General features: G+C 36.6%; 1 protein-coding gene across 7 annotated transcripts in view; it reads right to left on the minus strand.

The window, feature by feature from the left end:
• The window catches only part of gphna (gephyrin a), an 80,200-nt gene that overhangs the window by 53,089 nt on the left and 9,581 nt on the right, over nucleotides 1-17,530 (minus strand). For all 7 annotated transcript variants that reach the window (XM_081393825.1, XM_081393823.1, XM_081393824.1 and 4 more), the window contains exon 2: nucleotides 2,000-2,078. In XM_081393825.1, the coding sequence (XP_081249951.1) occupies nucleotides 2,000-2,078 (79 nt within the window). The remainder of the gene's footprint in view (nucleotides 1-1,999; nucleotides 2,079-17,530) is intronic.

Here is a 17,530-nt window from a genome sequence, read left to right on the forward strand (position 1 = left end):
GGTTTTTGATGCTAAAGTAGAAACAGAGGTGGACAGGCATTGCAGGTTCTGGTACAATGTAGTCTTCGAACAATTGGGAGTTCCTTTAATTCCTGATTCATCTATGATGACCCTACTGCTCAATCCTCTTTACCCATAACAGCACAATACCAATAACCACAGATATATCAATTATTAAAATGGGGCATTGTACACTTGCTGTCTGAAACCAAAAGCAGCTTTTTTTAATGACATAACAAGTAGCATTTTCTGAAATGAAGTACCTCCCAAGGAAACTAGTCTTTCAAAGGCACTCCAGAAATCAACAGATTGGTGCATCTTTTTAGACAGGTTGTTAGTGAACATTGGATTTGGATGTGCCTTGATACCTTCCAACATTCGAATTATGCCTAGAGAAGGCAGCATTTCTACAGAGGTGGAAGGACAATGAGTTCTTCTTCTTGCTGAAAGTCTTTTAAAGAACGAGAAGGTTTCTCAAAGCTCGAGAGGTCTCCGCTGAAGTATACAAGAAGTAGCTGACATTCAAGAGGCCGAATTAAATGAAGAGTCCTCACTACACCTACTATGCATGTGGTCATTTTTTCATGGCCTTTGACGCATGACTGAAGAAAGTAAATATGCTACTTTAGCATCTCATATGCACAAAGTAAAAAGTAGAAACACCTCTGATGTAATCGACACTATAATAGACAATTTCACTAACTGCTTACAGTCTACACAAATTACAGGAAATAAGATAAGTCCTGTTTATATATTAGTTCATCTTATGGACCCAGATTTTTGACCACTGACAAAGTCTGGTCCACTTTGAAGAGTATTCTGTCCAAAAACTTCCTACCTAGGCCATTTAGAAAGGACAAGTTCTTACTTATTTAGAAACCTCTGCATTAGATTTCATTCAGACAGGGAACAAGGGCCAAATAAGAGTTAAGGAAAAATCTTAAATATCTTTCAAAGATCTGATGCCATAAAACTAACAATCTTAGGCAAACCCAGCAATAAGCTGTTACTCAGAAGCATTTATTATATCAGCTTGATACCCTGTCAAGTAAATCTTGCTTCCTGGAAAACTGATAAAAGTCTGTGCACCTCAATTCCTAGAAATTGTATAGAAGCTTTGCTTCAAATTTGGTCGATTTACAGAATCAATGAAGTTTGCAACAATGCATGAAAGGTATTGCAGACAGACTAAGTAAGAAATTGCAGCTGCTGTCCTCCTTTGTCAGGGATGGATTCTTGGGGCTTGCACCAAATACTGTAAACACTCGCAGTCTTCTAAGTCCAAACATTGGTCTGGGTCGTTGGGTAGTAGTCCTTATCAGTGTGGGCTTGACATAAGGCCACATTCAAGGGCACAAAGGGACTATAAAGTAGAGGTCTTCACGGGTCCACTTGAATCCGAAAACCCGAGGTCCGACCCTAGCGGGTTCGGGTCCAAAACTTCGACGAGTGCCTCGGACACGGGTTGGGTTCGGTATTAGTGGCCTCAGGTCACGGTTAATTTGAAATTAATGTGCTTTTTCCTAATGGACCTGAGAAGACCCGAATTCTTTTAAACTATGTTGGCCTTTTAACAAAATGTTATTATTAAAAAAACAATTCTATAGAAGAACAATTCTTCTATGGTCTCGTGGACATCACAAACACTTGCAGTCTTCCTCCAAGTCCGCACATTGGTCTGGACCATTGCGTAGTAGTCCAATCAGTGTGGGCTCAGCATAAGGCCGCATTCAAGGGCACATATAGACTGTAAAGAGGGCTACACTATGGTCTTGTGGACATGTTCAAGTGACAGCAATCACATGTCCACAAGACCACAAATACATATCAAGTGCAGAATTTGGGACAAGGCCTTTATCTTTAAGAAGGACATCCATCCATTCAGCACAGAAAGACAAGGAATGGGAAACCTGTCCGGAAATGTCCTATGATGAACGAGACTTAATGCATGGACAGTAGTATTGTACAAAGCCAATGTGCTTGTGTGTGAATCACTTACAAGGATGGGTCATGAACAAGATCTTTGAGGTTGATTCCACTGCGGTCCTCAGCAAGGTTTCTGAAGCAGCTGTCACTCACTGCAGACAGGAGAGAGATGGAGGAAGGACATGAGACATAGGAAAAGGGAAGAGAAAAGAGGAAAAAAGCTCATTATTGCATGGGAATAATATAATGCTCTTTTGCATACCACAAATGTCTGATTCCTTAAACGTCACGTTAGTCCTGAGGTTTGAGAGAATATGAGTTATGTCAAAACACATTACTCAACAAAAGCACGCAACTACAAGCGTGGAGATTCATACTCTCAGGCCTTCGTGTGTTCTATGTAATGGAGGCCACACTGTTACACACCAGACAGTATTAACATTACATTACTGTCCTCCTCTGCGTTGTGTCAACTTCCTCTGGTATTTTACAACCTGTATGATGGTGAGCAGATTCAGCACCACTGATAACCATCAGCTGAGCACACATCCTCAAGCACCAGCACAAAGCTCCTAGTAGTTACAATTACAACAAAGGGTATGTATTATTAAAAACAGGATTTTTCTTGCTCTTTCCCTGTTCTTTTTGAAACTGCTGCAAAAAATCTGACATTCAGAAATTTTCATGGTATTGATGCCTAAACCATAAGCTTATTAGCATATGACCAACCACGCCGCTTGCATATCAATGCCTATTTAGAATTCAGTAACATGACAAACCTTGATGAACAACAATGAGAACTTTGTTATTAAAAGGTTAGCCAATTATAACAGAGGTCACTTATAGAAGTCTTATGGAAATAAAAATTCAATGTTCCATGTCCTATGTTGTTTTGGACTCCACTGACTTTCACTGTATGGACAAAAACAGTTGAAGCATTCCTAAACATTATGTTCCACAGAAGAAAGTCATACCGGTTTTAGAATGAAAGGAGGCAAATGAAGCCTAGTTTCCCGTCAGTGTCACGCAAACCTCTGCAATGCACACACAGTGTGCTCTGGTCAAACAATACCACAGAGTGGAGTCGGCACAGACACCACAAAACAAGTCAAGACCAAATGCTCCAAAAGCTCAAGGGTCCATGACAAGACCAAGACCATGAAAATATGGTCAAGATTAAGTCCAGACTCGAGGACTACAACACTGGACACTGTTCAAGACAACAGTGAAACCCCATTTAAACCAGGTTTTACTGTGCATGTTATGCCAAAGAAAAATATCTTTAATGTTTCATCAAAATATATTGGAATCAAAATATATTTCATCAAAATATAACTTGCTCTGCCTCTAAAATTACTTTTTAGGGTCGCTCTTATTTTTCAACCACCAGCTATATTTATGATAAAAAAAAAAAATCCATTGAATATCATGCTTTACCTAGAAATATGCGCATTACCGAATTAAAAAGGTTGCAAATAATAGTAACAGAAATAATAGTAATTTCAACAGCATTATGATATAAAAGGGTCCAGTCTTGCTCAAAACAGGTCAAAATCTGTGACGAGGGAAGAGAATGACCCGTGTTGTGTAAATAAATGATAAAGTGCTGCCATTCACCGTCACATTCTCCATCACGCACAAGGGCTCGGTGCAACACTTGCTTCATAATTGCAGCATTTTCTCACCCTTCTCTCTTTTCTCCACATCTCTTGCTCTCTCTGTTCTCTCTCTCTCTCTCTCCACCCTGCTAACCCTTGATCTATAAATAGGCTGGTGTTCCCTGCAGGAGGCAGGAGAAGTGAGCTCTCCTCAGAAAGGCGGCAAAAAACTTCTTGTCACAGGCACGGAAATGCAATGTCTGTGTGAGCATGAATGAGGGTGAAGGAGGATTGTTCTGCCGATGCATCGTATACAAGTGGCCATTTGTGTGTGTGTGTGTGTGTGTGTGTGTGTGTGTGTGTGTGTGCGAGAGAGAGTGAGAGAGAGAGACGCAGCAGTTGGAACATTCATCAGAGATGTTAAGGCATCAGAATGTTAATGTCACCAGAGCTCTGCCCAGCATGAGAGGAGAGGAGAGTTGTCTATTTTCTCAGAACTGCTAAAGAGCTACACTTCTCAAGTAAAGCATTACGTATATCAATTCATTGTTAAAGTCAATGTTCCTTTAAAATATTTTTTAAAAGCTGGCAGTAACCAATGGTAATACCATGGTGCTTATATATATATATTTTTTTTTTTTTTTTAATTCCTTGGAATACTATGTGAATGTTTAAATCTGTGTATATATATATATTTATATATATATATATATATGTATATATGTATATATGTATATATATATATATATATATATATATATATATATATACACACATATATATATATATATATATATATATAGTGAGGAAAATAAGTATGTGAACACCCTGCTATTTTGCAAGTTCTCCCACTTAGAAATCATGGAGGGGTCTGAAATTGTCATCGTAGGTGCATGTCCACTGTGAGAGACATAATCTAAAAAAAAAAAATCCAGAAATCACAATGTATGATTTTTTAACTATTTATTTGTATGATACAGCTGCAAATAAGTATTTGAACACCTGTCTATCAGCTAGAATTCTGACCCTCAAAGACCTGTTAGTCTGCCTTTAAAATGTCCACCTCCACTCCATTTATTATCCTAAATTAGATGCACCTGTTTGAGGTCGTTAGCTGCATAAAGACACCTGTCCACCCCATACAATCAGTAAGAATCCAACTACTAACATGGCCAAGACCAAAGAGCTGTCCAAAGACACTAGAGACAAAATTGTACACCTCCACAAGGCTGGAAAGGGCTACGGGGAAATTGCCAAGCAGCTTGGTGAAAAAAGGTCCAGATTATATACACAGCTTTAAACATTCACATAGTATTCCAAGGAATAAATAAAAAAATACTACATGACAACATATGACTGTTCTATATATGAGAATAGGAATGATGATTAGTTGACTTAACATTCGCCCAGAAGCTGTAACTGATTTGCTGAAAAGCAAGTAAGTGAAGGTGGACATAATAGGAGAACCAGTCACTGATTCATTAATTACATCGACAGTCAATTTGTAACCAGTTGACAAAGGCTTCTGCTTGGTTTTAAATGGCTTCGTTTTATGTAGCCGGTAGCCATTTTTTTATTTGTACTATAAAAAGAATCTCTGAAAATATATAATGTAAATATTAAAAATATATAATTAAATTATAAATATTTAATGATTATATAATGACATCTTACAAAAAGTACTGTAGTGACTGATGGTCATGGTATTTACATAAATTTCCAGAGGTAGCGAAAAATACCATAATTTCACTATGAGTAACATATGTGACCCTGGATCACAAAACCAGTCATAAGTCGCACGGGTATATTGTATATATATTGTGTATATTGTGTGTCAAAATTATCGATTTTTCTTTTATGCCAAAAATCATTAGGATATTAAGTAAAGATCATGTTCCATGAAGATATTTTGTAAATTTCCTACCGTAAATATATAAAACATTTATTTTTGTGAGTGAATGCAGCACAATCGCGAACATAAATGGACAACTTTAAAGGCGATTTTCTCAATGTTTCGATTTTTTGCACTCTCAGATTCCAGATTTTCAAATAGTTGTATCTCGGCCAAATATTGCCCTATCATAACAAACCATACGTCAATGCAAAGCTTATTTCAGCTTTCAGATTATGTATAAATCTCAATTTCATAAAATGTACCCATGTCACATATGGTAATGCCATAATAATTAAAACGTCGTTCTGAATGAATACACTATTCAAATAGAGTACAATAGTATTTACATGGTAGTCCAAGTTACTTAAAATAATTATTTAGTATAGTGTTACTATAATATTTTGAGATATGAACTCAATATGTACAATGTACTGTATATACATGCCATGGTATTTACATACAGTAGTACTCTAAATGTACTTCAGAGAAATTCCAGATCCTATCATACAGTGATGTAACAATTGTTAATACCACAGCAATCTGTTGCACTCCACTGTACGCATTGAAAAAAAAAAAAAAAAAGCATGCTAATACCATGCTTATGCTACATGTACAAAAATCAAGAAATTAAAGGGGTGGTTGATTATGATTTAACTTTTTAACTTTAGTAAGTGTGTAATGTTGCTGTTTGAGCATAAACGAAATCTGCAAAGTTACAATGCTCAAAGTTCAAAGCAAAGGGAGATTTTTGCTTTTAAAGAAATAATTTTTTAAGGACTACAACAAACGGCTGGTAGGGACTACACAAGCTTCCTATCAGGTTAGTGACATCACTAACCCTAAAATTTACATAAACCCTGCCTCCGGGAACACGCAACAAAGGGGGTGAGTCCATGTTGAGAAGAGGTAATAGGATTTGCTAACACACAAGCTCTTGAAGCTCCGCCCTCTGTGCAGGGAGCAGCAGCTCATTTGCATTTAAAGGGACACACACAAAACGACACATTTTTGCTCAACCTCAAAAAGGGACAATTTTAACATGCTATAAAAAATTTATCTGTGGGGTATTTTGAGCTAAAACTTCACATACACACTCAAGGGACATCAGAGTCTTATTTTACATCTTGCAAAAGGGGGCATTATACCACCCCTTTAATGTTACATTGAATTCCTTTTTAGTTAGTAAAAAGGAAATAAAGTATTATATCAAATAATCTAAATATAAAGTAATTATTGAACACCACCAATTCTAAAGTCACACAGAAATGGCATCTTTCAAGCTCTGTTTGTAGGAAGGTGCGCACACACAGACACACTAGCTCTTTCTTTCTACCTCATGTCTGTGACTCACAGCTCTGCAGACGGAAAAGTCTGTCTGCATGGACACTTTGGTGAGGTGAGAGTTTCCCTCTCAGCGTGAGACTGTGTGTGTGTGTGTGTGTGTGTGTGTGTGTGTGTGTGTGTGTGTGTGTGTGTGTGTGTGTGTGTGTAGGTTGCCTGTGGCTGTGCGTAGGAGTTAGACTTGCATGAGCTGAGCTGGTGTAAAACCCTGTCTCGTTAACCCCTGCCTACATCCAGAGAAGACCTGTGGACCTCAAACACCACAGGTCCAACACCTGGGAGCAGATAAGCCCAGCTTTGAGCATCAAACCTCAGTGGAGGAGCATTCCCTTTGAAAAACACTCCTGCTATAAAAGACTACATATAGAAACATCCGATACTAAAGCTTACAGTACAAGGGACAAGTCTGTCTCCGATTGGATGATCAGCTAATCCATTTGGTTCATTTACTTCCTGGCTTGTTTCATCCCACTTCTAGTTTTTCAAGGTTTATTCTGATACCAAGTAGCAAATAAGGTTGAAACTTCCATTTAATAACTCTTACACAACTAAAATATTCTTACATTTTCTGAGGCATATACAGTAGGAGTGGTGCAAAGTTTCTGTGTGTAGTTTCCAGGGCGTTCCTATGCATTTGCTAAGGTCTCCTGGGTGGTTACTAGGTGTCCTGAGTGTAAAGGCCCTATTCACACCAAGAACGACAACTATAAAAATAACTATAATGATAACTGTGAGTCCACATCAGCGGACAATAACATTGTTTAAAAGCCTGCTGCAGTTATACATGTCATTTAAAGTCACCATGAAATCGAAATGGACAAACAATTCTTGTTTAAAAAAAAAAAAAATAATAAATTGTGTCGTCCTAATGTTTAATCAAAATTACGTCCCCTCCCTCTTGCATCTCGACGTATTTTCTCTGATGACATGTTTACGGGCGCGAGGGCGGGACATCCTGTCACTCACATGAGATCACAGCAATAGCAAACCACAACCATCCAACGATCCAATCCACAACGATCCAAAAAAGTGATTCAGAAGATTTTGCTTGATTCAGAAGATTTTGCTTCTCTGTGTCCTTCTCATATCTGTGGACTTCACTATTCTCATAGAATTAGAGACATTATTAAAACTTTGTAGTTACAGGTTTCATCATTGGTGTGAACGGGCCTTTAAAGTCGCGATGAAATGGAAATAGCAACAGATCTTTTCTTCAGTATTGTGACATATATAGTGTGAATGTAGGACACGGACTTAGTTATAGACATGAACTGTTTAATAAATGGAGGCAGATCGACAGAATATGAGCTTGCAGTCGATTGTTAAAATGGGTAGGGGGGGCTTAAGGGGACTAAATGATTGGGAATATCAAGTAATGATATTCTGAGTAAACATTTAAAAACTCTCCACAAAAATAAATAAAAAAATAAAAATAAATTCACACAATACAAGATCATTCATGTTCTTACTTAGCATAAAATGTTCCAGGACCAGGTATGTATGCACCAGAGTTCAATATCTAGTGTTAGTGGGTACTCTTTTCAAAAATGAGTAATAGTAGCTTTCTCAAGCACCACTAGCAACATGATTTAGAGGCGTTTGCTGTCTTCAGATGTGTGTCCAATCAGACTGAAGAATGTGTAACATCCTGCTGACCAATCAGAGAAGCCCCCTAGACCAACTCCCCAAGAGCAATGTTATACATTACTCACTCCTAGCTCTAGATTTAATCAATGACTATCTCTACTGCCCCCTGCCTCCACCTTCATGACTATGCAAAACTGCTCTGGATACATGGAAGGTGTGGAAAAAATATGGGAAAAGGGCAGAAAGGAAAAGGGCTTTCAAGAAAAGAGAGAGTCTGTGTTGGTTTCAGGTGAACTCCATTAGATCAGTGACAGGAACACGCTGATCCCCAGGCACATAGTTAAACATGCTGGACAGGACAAGTTGTGTGTGTGTGTGTGTGTGTGTGTGTGTGTGTGTGTGTGTGTGTGTGTGTGTGTGTGTGTGTGTGTGTGTGTGTGTGTGTGTTGGGGGGGGGGGGGTGTGGGGGGATTTTTCAGGAGAGAAGAGAGAAAAGCACAATGGAACTCAAATCTGTGAGCTGCATTTCAAAGCACCTTTATACAAAATGTATCGTATAGAGTCTACAAAAGCTGTTTCTAGATAAGCATTTCACAAAGGCAAAGGAGGGAATAGAGAAAATGAAAAAATAATTTATTTAGGGGGGAGGGTGCAGAAGGGAATGTGGACGTGTTCTAGAGAGGAATGAGGAGCATCTAATTAAATCATTGAGAAAACACCAACATCATGCATCACGATATATATATATATATACACATATACATATATACACACACATATACATATACATATATACACACATTTATACATACATACAGTGCTATGCATAAGTGAATACACCCATGCTAAAGTTGACTAAAAAGAGGAATAAAAAATCATATTTTGGAAATTGAACTTAATGCCTTAATTTAAAAAATTAGGAAAAACCCAACCTTTAAGGACACCAATTTTCTTTGTGAATGAATAATGTATCGTAAATAAATAAATGTTCTTCCTTAAAATACATGGTGCATAAGTGAGTACACCCCTATGTTAAATTCCCATAGAGGCAGGCAGATTTTTATTTTTAAGTATTTTTTTTTTTTAGGATACTATGCATCCTGATAAAGTTCCCTTGGCCTTTGGAATTAAAATAGCCCCACATCATCACACAGCCTTCACCATACCTAGAGATTGGCATGGTTTTATTTCAGTTAGCCTAATAGCTGGTTTGATTTGCATTGAGAGATGATCTTATGGAAAGTACCCCATGCCAAACTCTAGGTATGGTGAAGGCTATGTGATGATGTGGGGCTATTTTAATTCCAAAGGCCAAGGGAACTTTATCAGGATGCATAGTATCCTAAAAAAAAAAAAATACTTAAAAATAAAAATCTGCCTGCCTCTATGGGAATTTAACATAGGGGTGTACTCACTTATGCACCATGTATTTTAAGGAAGAACATTTATTTATTTACGATACATTATTCATTCACAAAGAAAATTGGTGTCCTTAAAGGTTGGATTTTTCCTAATTTTTTAAATTAAGGCATTAAGTTCAATTTCCAAAATATGATTTTTTATTCCTCTTTTTAGTCAACTTTAGCATGGGTGTATTCACTTATGCATTGCACTGTATATACACACATATATACATACATATATACACACATATATACATACATACACACATATACATACATACACACATATACATACATACACACATATACATACATACATACATACATACATACATACATACATACATACATACATACATACATACATACACACATGTACATATATACACACACATATTCATAAATACATATATATATATATATATATATATATATATATATATACACATATACATTTTTAATGTTACATGTTTTTAAAGCTGTCATTTTATGTGGTCAGGGCTGCACGCTGAATCAAAATAAAACCTAAATCGCAATTTAGCTTACTGCGATTATGAAATTGCAAAGGATGTGAACTGCACAAGCACTGCGAGCTTGAATTTCTTATAACGTGCATTTGAAAGAGCAACAGGCGTCAAACATCTTCCTAAACTTGTAATGCAAAGCGTTTATAAACCTGTTGTCCAACAAAAGACATATAATAACGTTTTTACTCCAAACTCACTTCATAACATCAGTTGAGTGTTTGAAATAACTTCTTTTTGTACGCTGATATGGCTTCTTATCATAGAATAAGGCAGACAATATATTATTGCATAGTATTCTATAGAGTGATAGTCTATGTCGATTAGCATTGCATTATAAATATACTTCATTATGATGAAAATACCAGAGGCTTGAAGAACAATAGTAAAACACGTTTGTATTGTAATGTTTACTGCCTTGACCTCTGTGTTTCCACTGTAAGTGCCTTATTGTACGTCCCACGCTGCTAAAATATTGACACTACAATTTAGACAACAGTTCAAATGACACAAATATCGGTGTGGAAAAAAGTATATAAGTGCTTTAACAAAATGACAAGCCCAATGTTCTGGTTTCCCCATAGTAAGCACATTAATGTAAATAAGTCAAGCATTTTCTGTAATTGTATTTAAAAAATGTTCCCTAAACATCAGGCACATCAACCAGATCATCTGACCTCACTGGACTTCTGCACCAACAAAATGCGCTTTAAACATTCCATCATGACATTCTGCGAAGTCAGACTTTATAAGAACACCACCCTGATCTAAGTCTGAGTGAAAAATAAGAAAAAAAAAAAAACGAGTTAAAAGTTGCCCTCGTCGTCTCTCTCTTTCCAGAGCAGATTAATAAAACATCATACACAGCAGCTCCACTGCTAACTTACTTAGTCAGCGAAATGTAGCCCATCTCTCAATACTGAACACACACACACACGCATGCAAACAACGGAAAGATCACACAATAACAAAGCAAGCACACACAAAAATAAAAGAAATCATACTGCGAAGAAGCGAATGCTTTCAGTCCGTCTTTTAAAAATGTTCAAGTTCTCAGGGACGATCAAAGTAAAAAAATATATATATTCACAGTATAGACCACACTCGCATCTTAAAAAATGATTATGTGAATTATGATATGGGTGAATCCACTAAATGGGGGATTATAAAGCTGAAAAAAAAAACTAATTATGAATAACTGGAAACTTTCATTTGTTTAAACATACCAACAAACAAAATCATTTCATGCTGTTTTCTTTCATCAGTTTGACCAACTTATCCTTTTTAAAGTTAACTGTTATTAAAAAAGACATTTTTTCCCAATTTGTCTTGTTATATGACTGTCAGTAGGGGATGATCTTTTAAAAAAATCAACACTGTTACCATGATATTCTATATTTAAAAAGGGTATAGATATATCAGCATCAGATTGTCTTTATAAGCAGCACCTTTTAGTTTCATGACCTAGAGAGGTTTATAACGTCAACTTAAACTAAAACTTACCACCCTGTTACGTTTCTGAAGGGATAATTATTCATCAATGTATATTAAAACTAATCAGCTTAGCAATGCAATTTGGTAAATGCATTATTTGTCTGATAGAATGTTTCCACTTTAATCAAACTGCAAAACTACACATTTTATAAATTAATATATTTTTATTTTCTAGTTGCTCAAGATTTCTGGATGAAGTTTTCTAAAACATTTAGGAGGAGCAATATTAAGCCGATTAAATATTTTATTACTTTTCGTGACTTTTCCAGATGTGGAAATCACTGAAAAAAACTGATAAATTCCCTTATAACAAGATGAATTAGTCTTTACCGTGAGTTTTTCCATTTTAATTACTGTGAAATAATTCCAAAATTTTTCCCCCCAATGGCCTTTTTTTATATCTGTGAGATGGGATTGTCCACCATTATTAATATTTCATTTCCAAGTTAATAAATATTGAGGAGAGACTCATTCAGGAAGCCGCTGCACACATAGAGAGGAATCTCAGCACTCGTCTCTTTATATCCCTCCATCCTGCCACTCCTGTCATCTTCAGCTCTTACACTCATCTACATTTCATAAAAATCAAAAGACACAGATAGTTCATATTGAGAGAGACAGAATGACAAACAGAGATGGATAGAGACAGATGGTCAGTCAGGAAGAACAATGGGGAATGATGAAGGGATCTGAAGACTGAAGAAGAGAATGGGGGAGGTGTAGAAGGAGCGACTGAGGAAGAGTTGGATTAGGGAGGAGAGCGAGAGACTGTGGATGAGAAGAAAAGGCATCAGAGTAGATAAATGATGAACAAGATGAAGCATACATCCTGAGAGAGCGAGAAAGAAATATAGAGAAAAGACATCAAAGAATGAGAGATTTCGATTTACAGAGGTATGACGCAAACCCTTACATCCAAAACACACACACAAACACACACACGGCTATTCCCCTTGTGAACACTGGTAATTATCTTAAAGCCCACTGCTGATGACCCCTGTGCTTTCATTAGCACTTTTGCCTCATTTCTGCACATACTAGCACACACACACACACACACACACACACACACACACACACACACACACACACACACACACACACACAGAAACTAAACTGTTTACTCTCCTGCAAGACATTCATTAAGAGCAGAGCTGTCACTGTAACACATATGAAAACAAAATTTTGGAGTTCCTCTTGAGGGGATATTATGGCTTTAATATGAGTTAAGGTCTATGGGAAACATCTGTTATCAATTATGAAGAAAAAAAAAGAAAAAAAAACATTTCAACCTTTCCCTCTTTTTGCGAAAGCAAAGAATAAAACGCACATAAAGGACTTGCAATGGACTCCATTGCAATTATAACTCCATAGTAAGAGCATTTCTGTCTCACCTTTTTTGTTTGTCGAAAAAAAAAAAAGGTCACCAAAGTGAGTGCTTTTTGCTCCAATACTGCTGAAACTTGCATTAAAACGCACACAAAGAAAGAATAAAACGCACAAAGAAAGATTAAAACTTAACAAAAATGACCCAATGAAAATCAAACAACTTTTGTAGGCCATGTTTGCTTTAAAGCTAAATGCTAGTGTACTCATAAAAAGTCAATCACACTTTTAAAATTAACCGTTTTTCTTTTCTGGAACAAAATTGTTGTCTGGTTACCAAACAGTTTGGGAACCACATGAGGGGAGTAATTGACAGAATATTTTAGGTGAACTCTCGTCTCTAACTCATGGCCATGTCAAACTGTTTGTCCAATCACATGGTCTCTAGAATGAACATGTCCCTTCTCCTATTACCATCTACCTTATAGCAATAGCAAGTAGCAAACCATGGTTTAAGAGTCTGACAAACTAAAAGTTAGTGGCTACTCAGAAAAAAAGAAAAGGAAAAATATCTTTAATATCTTTCAACATAACTTCCTTTTTAATAGGAAACAAGGGCCTTTAAAACAGAGAAATGAGTTGGAGAAGTGGCCTAGCCAGACGTGCTAATTCAGGATATTTCATGGCTTCCTATGCACTCTCGACTACTTCTAAAAATAAAAGTGGCAAAATCCCAAAAATATAAAAGGCACCAGCCTTGAATCACCCTCAGAGTGACGGGGTGCAAAGCTTCTCATTAGTTCTCATAAAAAACATCATACTCCGATCTTTTCTCGATTAAAGCGGTAGTTCACCCAAAAAATTTAATTCTGTCATCATTTACTCACACATTTACATGTCGTTTCAAAGTCATAAGACTTCTGTTCATCTTCAAAATAAAAATTAAGATATTTTTAATGAAACCTGAGAGATTTCTGTCCTGAGAGATTGGAAAGTCCATGTAAACACAAAATTTGACACCTCAAGTTTATAAAGATATTGTAAAAGCAATCCATATTAACGGAGCGGTTTGATGTGCTCTATGTATGCGTGTTGATTAAAAGCCTAAATTAACTTGGTTTATCATATAAAGTATTCCTGTCTCTTCAGAAGACTTGGAAATAACTTGATTTGCTTAATTCACTTCATAAGGATTACTTTTACTATATATTTATGAACTTTTTGAATTGTTGAACATTTTGGGTGAATAGACTTTTGACAGAAATCATTAAATATACCTACATTTCTGTTTCAAAGATGAATGGAAGGCTTATAAGTTTGGCACAACATGAGGTTGAGTAAATGGGTTGAACCAACCCTCTTTCATGGAAACTATGTACAAACCTTAATTAAACAATTTAATAAACAATTAAAAAGGAATTTATACTTGTGTATTACACTGTACCCACATTGGACCAGCATTTTATAAAATGGAAGATAAAATTATCTTCGAGCGCCATCGTTTTGCGAGATGTGGGAATTCCTTCGGCGCAACTCTGACAGTGCATTATGGGTATTCTCCAGCCTAGTGTTTCTCAACTGGTGGGTAGCAAGACCGTTTTGAGTGGGTCGTGGACTGTGCAGTCAAAGAAACAAACGTAAAATTCAGTTTTTTCAGATGCAAGACTTTTATTTTGATGTTGACACTTCTGTCAGACGCAATTTAAGTAAAGAGTGCCTGTGAAAAACACATTGTCCCGATTCAGTATCTGCGGTCAGATGAGATGTTGTCAGGCTATATGTCGAACGTTATTTTTGTAACTTGTTATGACATAAAAAGTCTCTCACCTCAAAAAAAGCGAATGTTCCTGTCCTGTCAGACATTATACTGTTCTCATAGCGTGCACTCTTTATTTGCATGTCCAAATGCGTTGTCGTGCGCTGTATAGTATCAATTCATTCTAAATAAAATTGCAAAAGAAATTAGTTATGTTGTCTATTATTAAGTCATGGAAGTACCAATACATTACATAACTGGTACGTCATGTGTAAACTGGAAAGACTTTTGGATGCAGCTATGTTTATTCAATTCATCAGGAGCAGTTGCCATATGTTTCATTAACAGTTCATGTTAGTATTATGTATTTACCGTGGTAACTGTAGTTTCAGTAACCCCAAAATGCCACTAATTTTGTATATTTTTACTGTAGTGGCTCATGCCAACTTACTAACTTTATTGTATTAACAAAAACTAGTTTACTAACTGCGGTGCATTATGGGATTTAATAAGTACACTTGATAACGTCCACTATGGTTTCGGACACCAAATGTCTGTCCCCTCAAATAATGCCCTATTAAAGGTTTAGGGGCTGATTTCAAACACAGCCCAAGACAAAAAGAACTTCCTGTAGGCCTCATGTTGCAGACTAATTTGTAAAAATCATTTTTGGGGACTGTGACAGCAGGACTGTCCTTCACTAGACTGACACTGCAGATGAAGACAGTCTGCTCCAAAATGTGAGAGCTGTAATCCCACAATCCAGCTCTGCATCCGAATCAGAAGCTTAATCTGCTGCAGAACGACTCGCTGGGTCTCGCACACCACACTGACTTAAAGGTGCTCTTTTCATTCACCTTGTGGATTGGTGTGTTTTGTGAATCAATGAAAGTGTGATTGCATCTGATATGTCCAGGTAGTTGGGATCACCCATGATAAACAGGAAGATCTCAAGCATGACTAATGATCCAAAGCTGCCCGTCTACAATCACAAGAAAGACACAAAATTAAGCAAAGCAGAGAGACGGAGAGATAGCATGGATTAAGAAGATAGAGTTGACAGAAGTTGAGTTCTCCGCTCCTGCAGGAGTTTGAGAATCCCTCTCACCAAAACGCATCAGTGCTAAGATCATATCAGAGATTTCATTATGTTATACTACCAAGTTTTTTTTCAAAGTAGGTTCACTTCAACCAATAGACACAAACTGACACTTTAGACCAGTTAGACTTGTTTCATTATTAGAGAAAGAATTCAATCAATAGAATATATTATTATTATTATCATCTTTCACCAATTTTTCATTATAATACAGAATCACCACTCTGAAGCAAACCAAGCATCAATGCTTTAATTAGCATTTGTTGTTAAATCAAAACAAATTGCACTGCTTTTGGTTATTTGAGAGCAGTCTGAAGTTATTGTAGTACGGTTGCGCAAACTTAAAGACGTCTCATTCTACATACGCACCGAGAGCCTGGATTCATTTCACCTTTAATAGCATTAAAGAGAAACAAAAGCCTGATATGAAAAATGCAATTTTTAAGAGATGCCATATGAAAGCCTTATTGCAGTTTAATAAGTCTTGATGTTCTGTAATACTTTCCGTATTTCTGCATATTAAAGAGGCTGAAACTGTACTGCAATATGACCCGAGAAATATGAAGATTATGACGGTATTGCGGGATCCTTGGGATTCACACCCCAATAATTAATAATAATAATGGTGGTGGTGGTAGCAAAATGTTTGCAGTTTCAATTCCAAGTAGGTGTGTGACCTACTCTTTATTCACATTGAATGGTTTTTGGAAAGATCTGTGCTTTCTACTCATCAAAGAACGCAGAAAGAAACTTCCCACCTTGCCTTTCTCAGGACAGGCACTGCACTCACAGAACTCTGAAGCAATGCCGACACAGAAACACATCACATATGCTCTGAAACACACACTCCAACAGTTTACAAAAACGTAAAGAGCAGCATGTCCATTTGATCAGCGGTGCATTCCGGGGGTTCCTTTAGCCGTAGGTGAAGGGGGTCTGTGATTAATGTCTGTATTCTATTATCTAAGCCGCTGCAGTCACACTGTGTCCAGATAAGGCTCGAGTTAAATTATTCATCCAGACACGAGCCAACAGAACACAGGCACATTCAGATGGGAAGGCATGTTTAAGAGAAGAGATCATTACTGAGACACTTTGGCAGATTCTCTCTCTCACACAGTCTGTTTCCACCATATGGGCCTCTTGTACTGTTACTGATACAGTTTCTACCTCACTGTGAGAAGTGTTCCCGGAATATAACCAAGCTGTTCAGGCATCAACAATAAGGATTTTTTTTCTGCTGGCCCAATCGATTTGTCAATAAGCGTTCAATTTTTTTTTATATAATTTACATTTAAAAGTAAATAAATAAATAAAATAGTAAAAAAAATATATATATATATATATTTTTTTATTAACAACATTTTATTTACTTTTTATTTAGTTTAATATTATTTCATTCACTTTTTAAATATTAGACTAACAAGGACTAGTCATATTGTTGCCCTATTGTTGGTTTGATTGCTTCTATTGCTCTCCTCACTTGTAAATTGCTTTGGATTAAACGTACAGTATGTAATTTTTTTCAGCGCTAGGGGTCGCTAACCTCTTACAATAACAAAGGCGTAGTTTGATGACGCAA

This window comes from Scardinius erythrophthalmus (genome assembly GCF_964197995.2).
Source record: "Scardinius erythrophthalmus genome assembly, chromosome: 19".
NCBI classification, from domain to species: Eukaryota; Metazoa; Chordata; class Actinopteri; order Cypriniformes; family Leuciscidae; genus Scardinius; species Scardinius erythrophthalmus.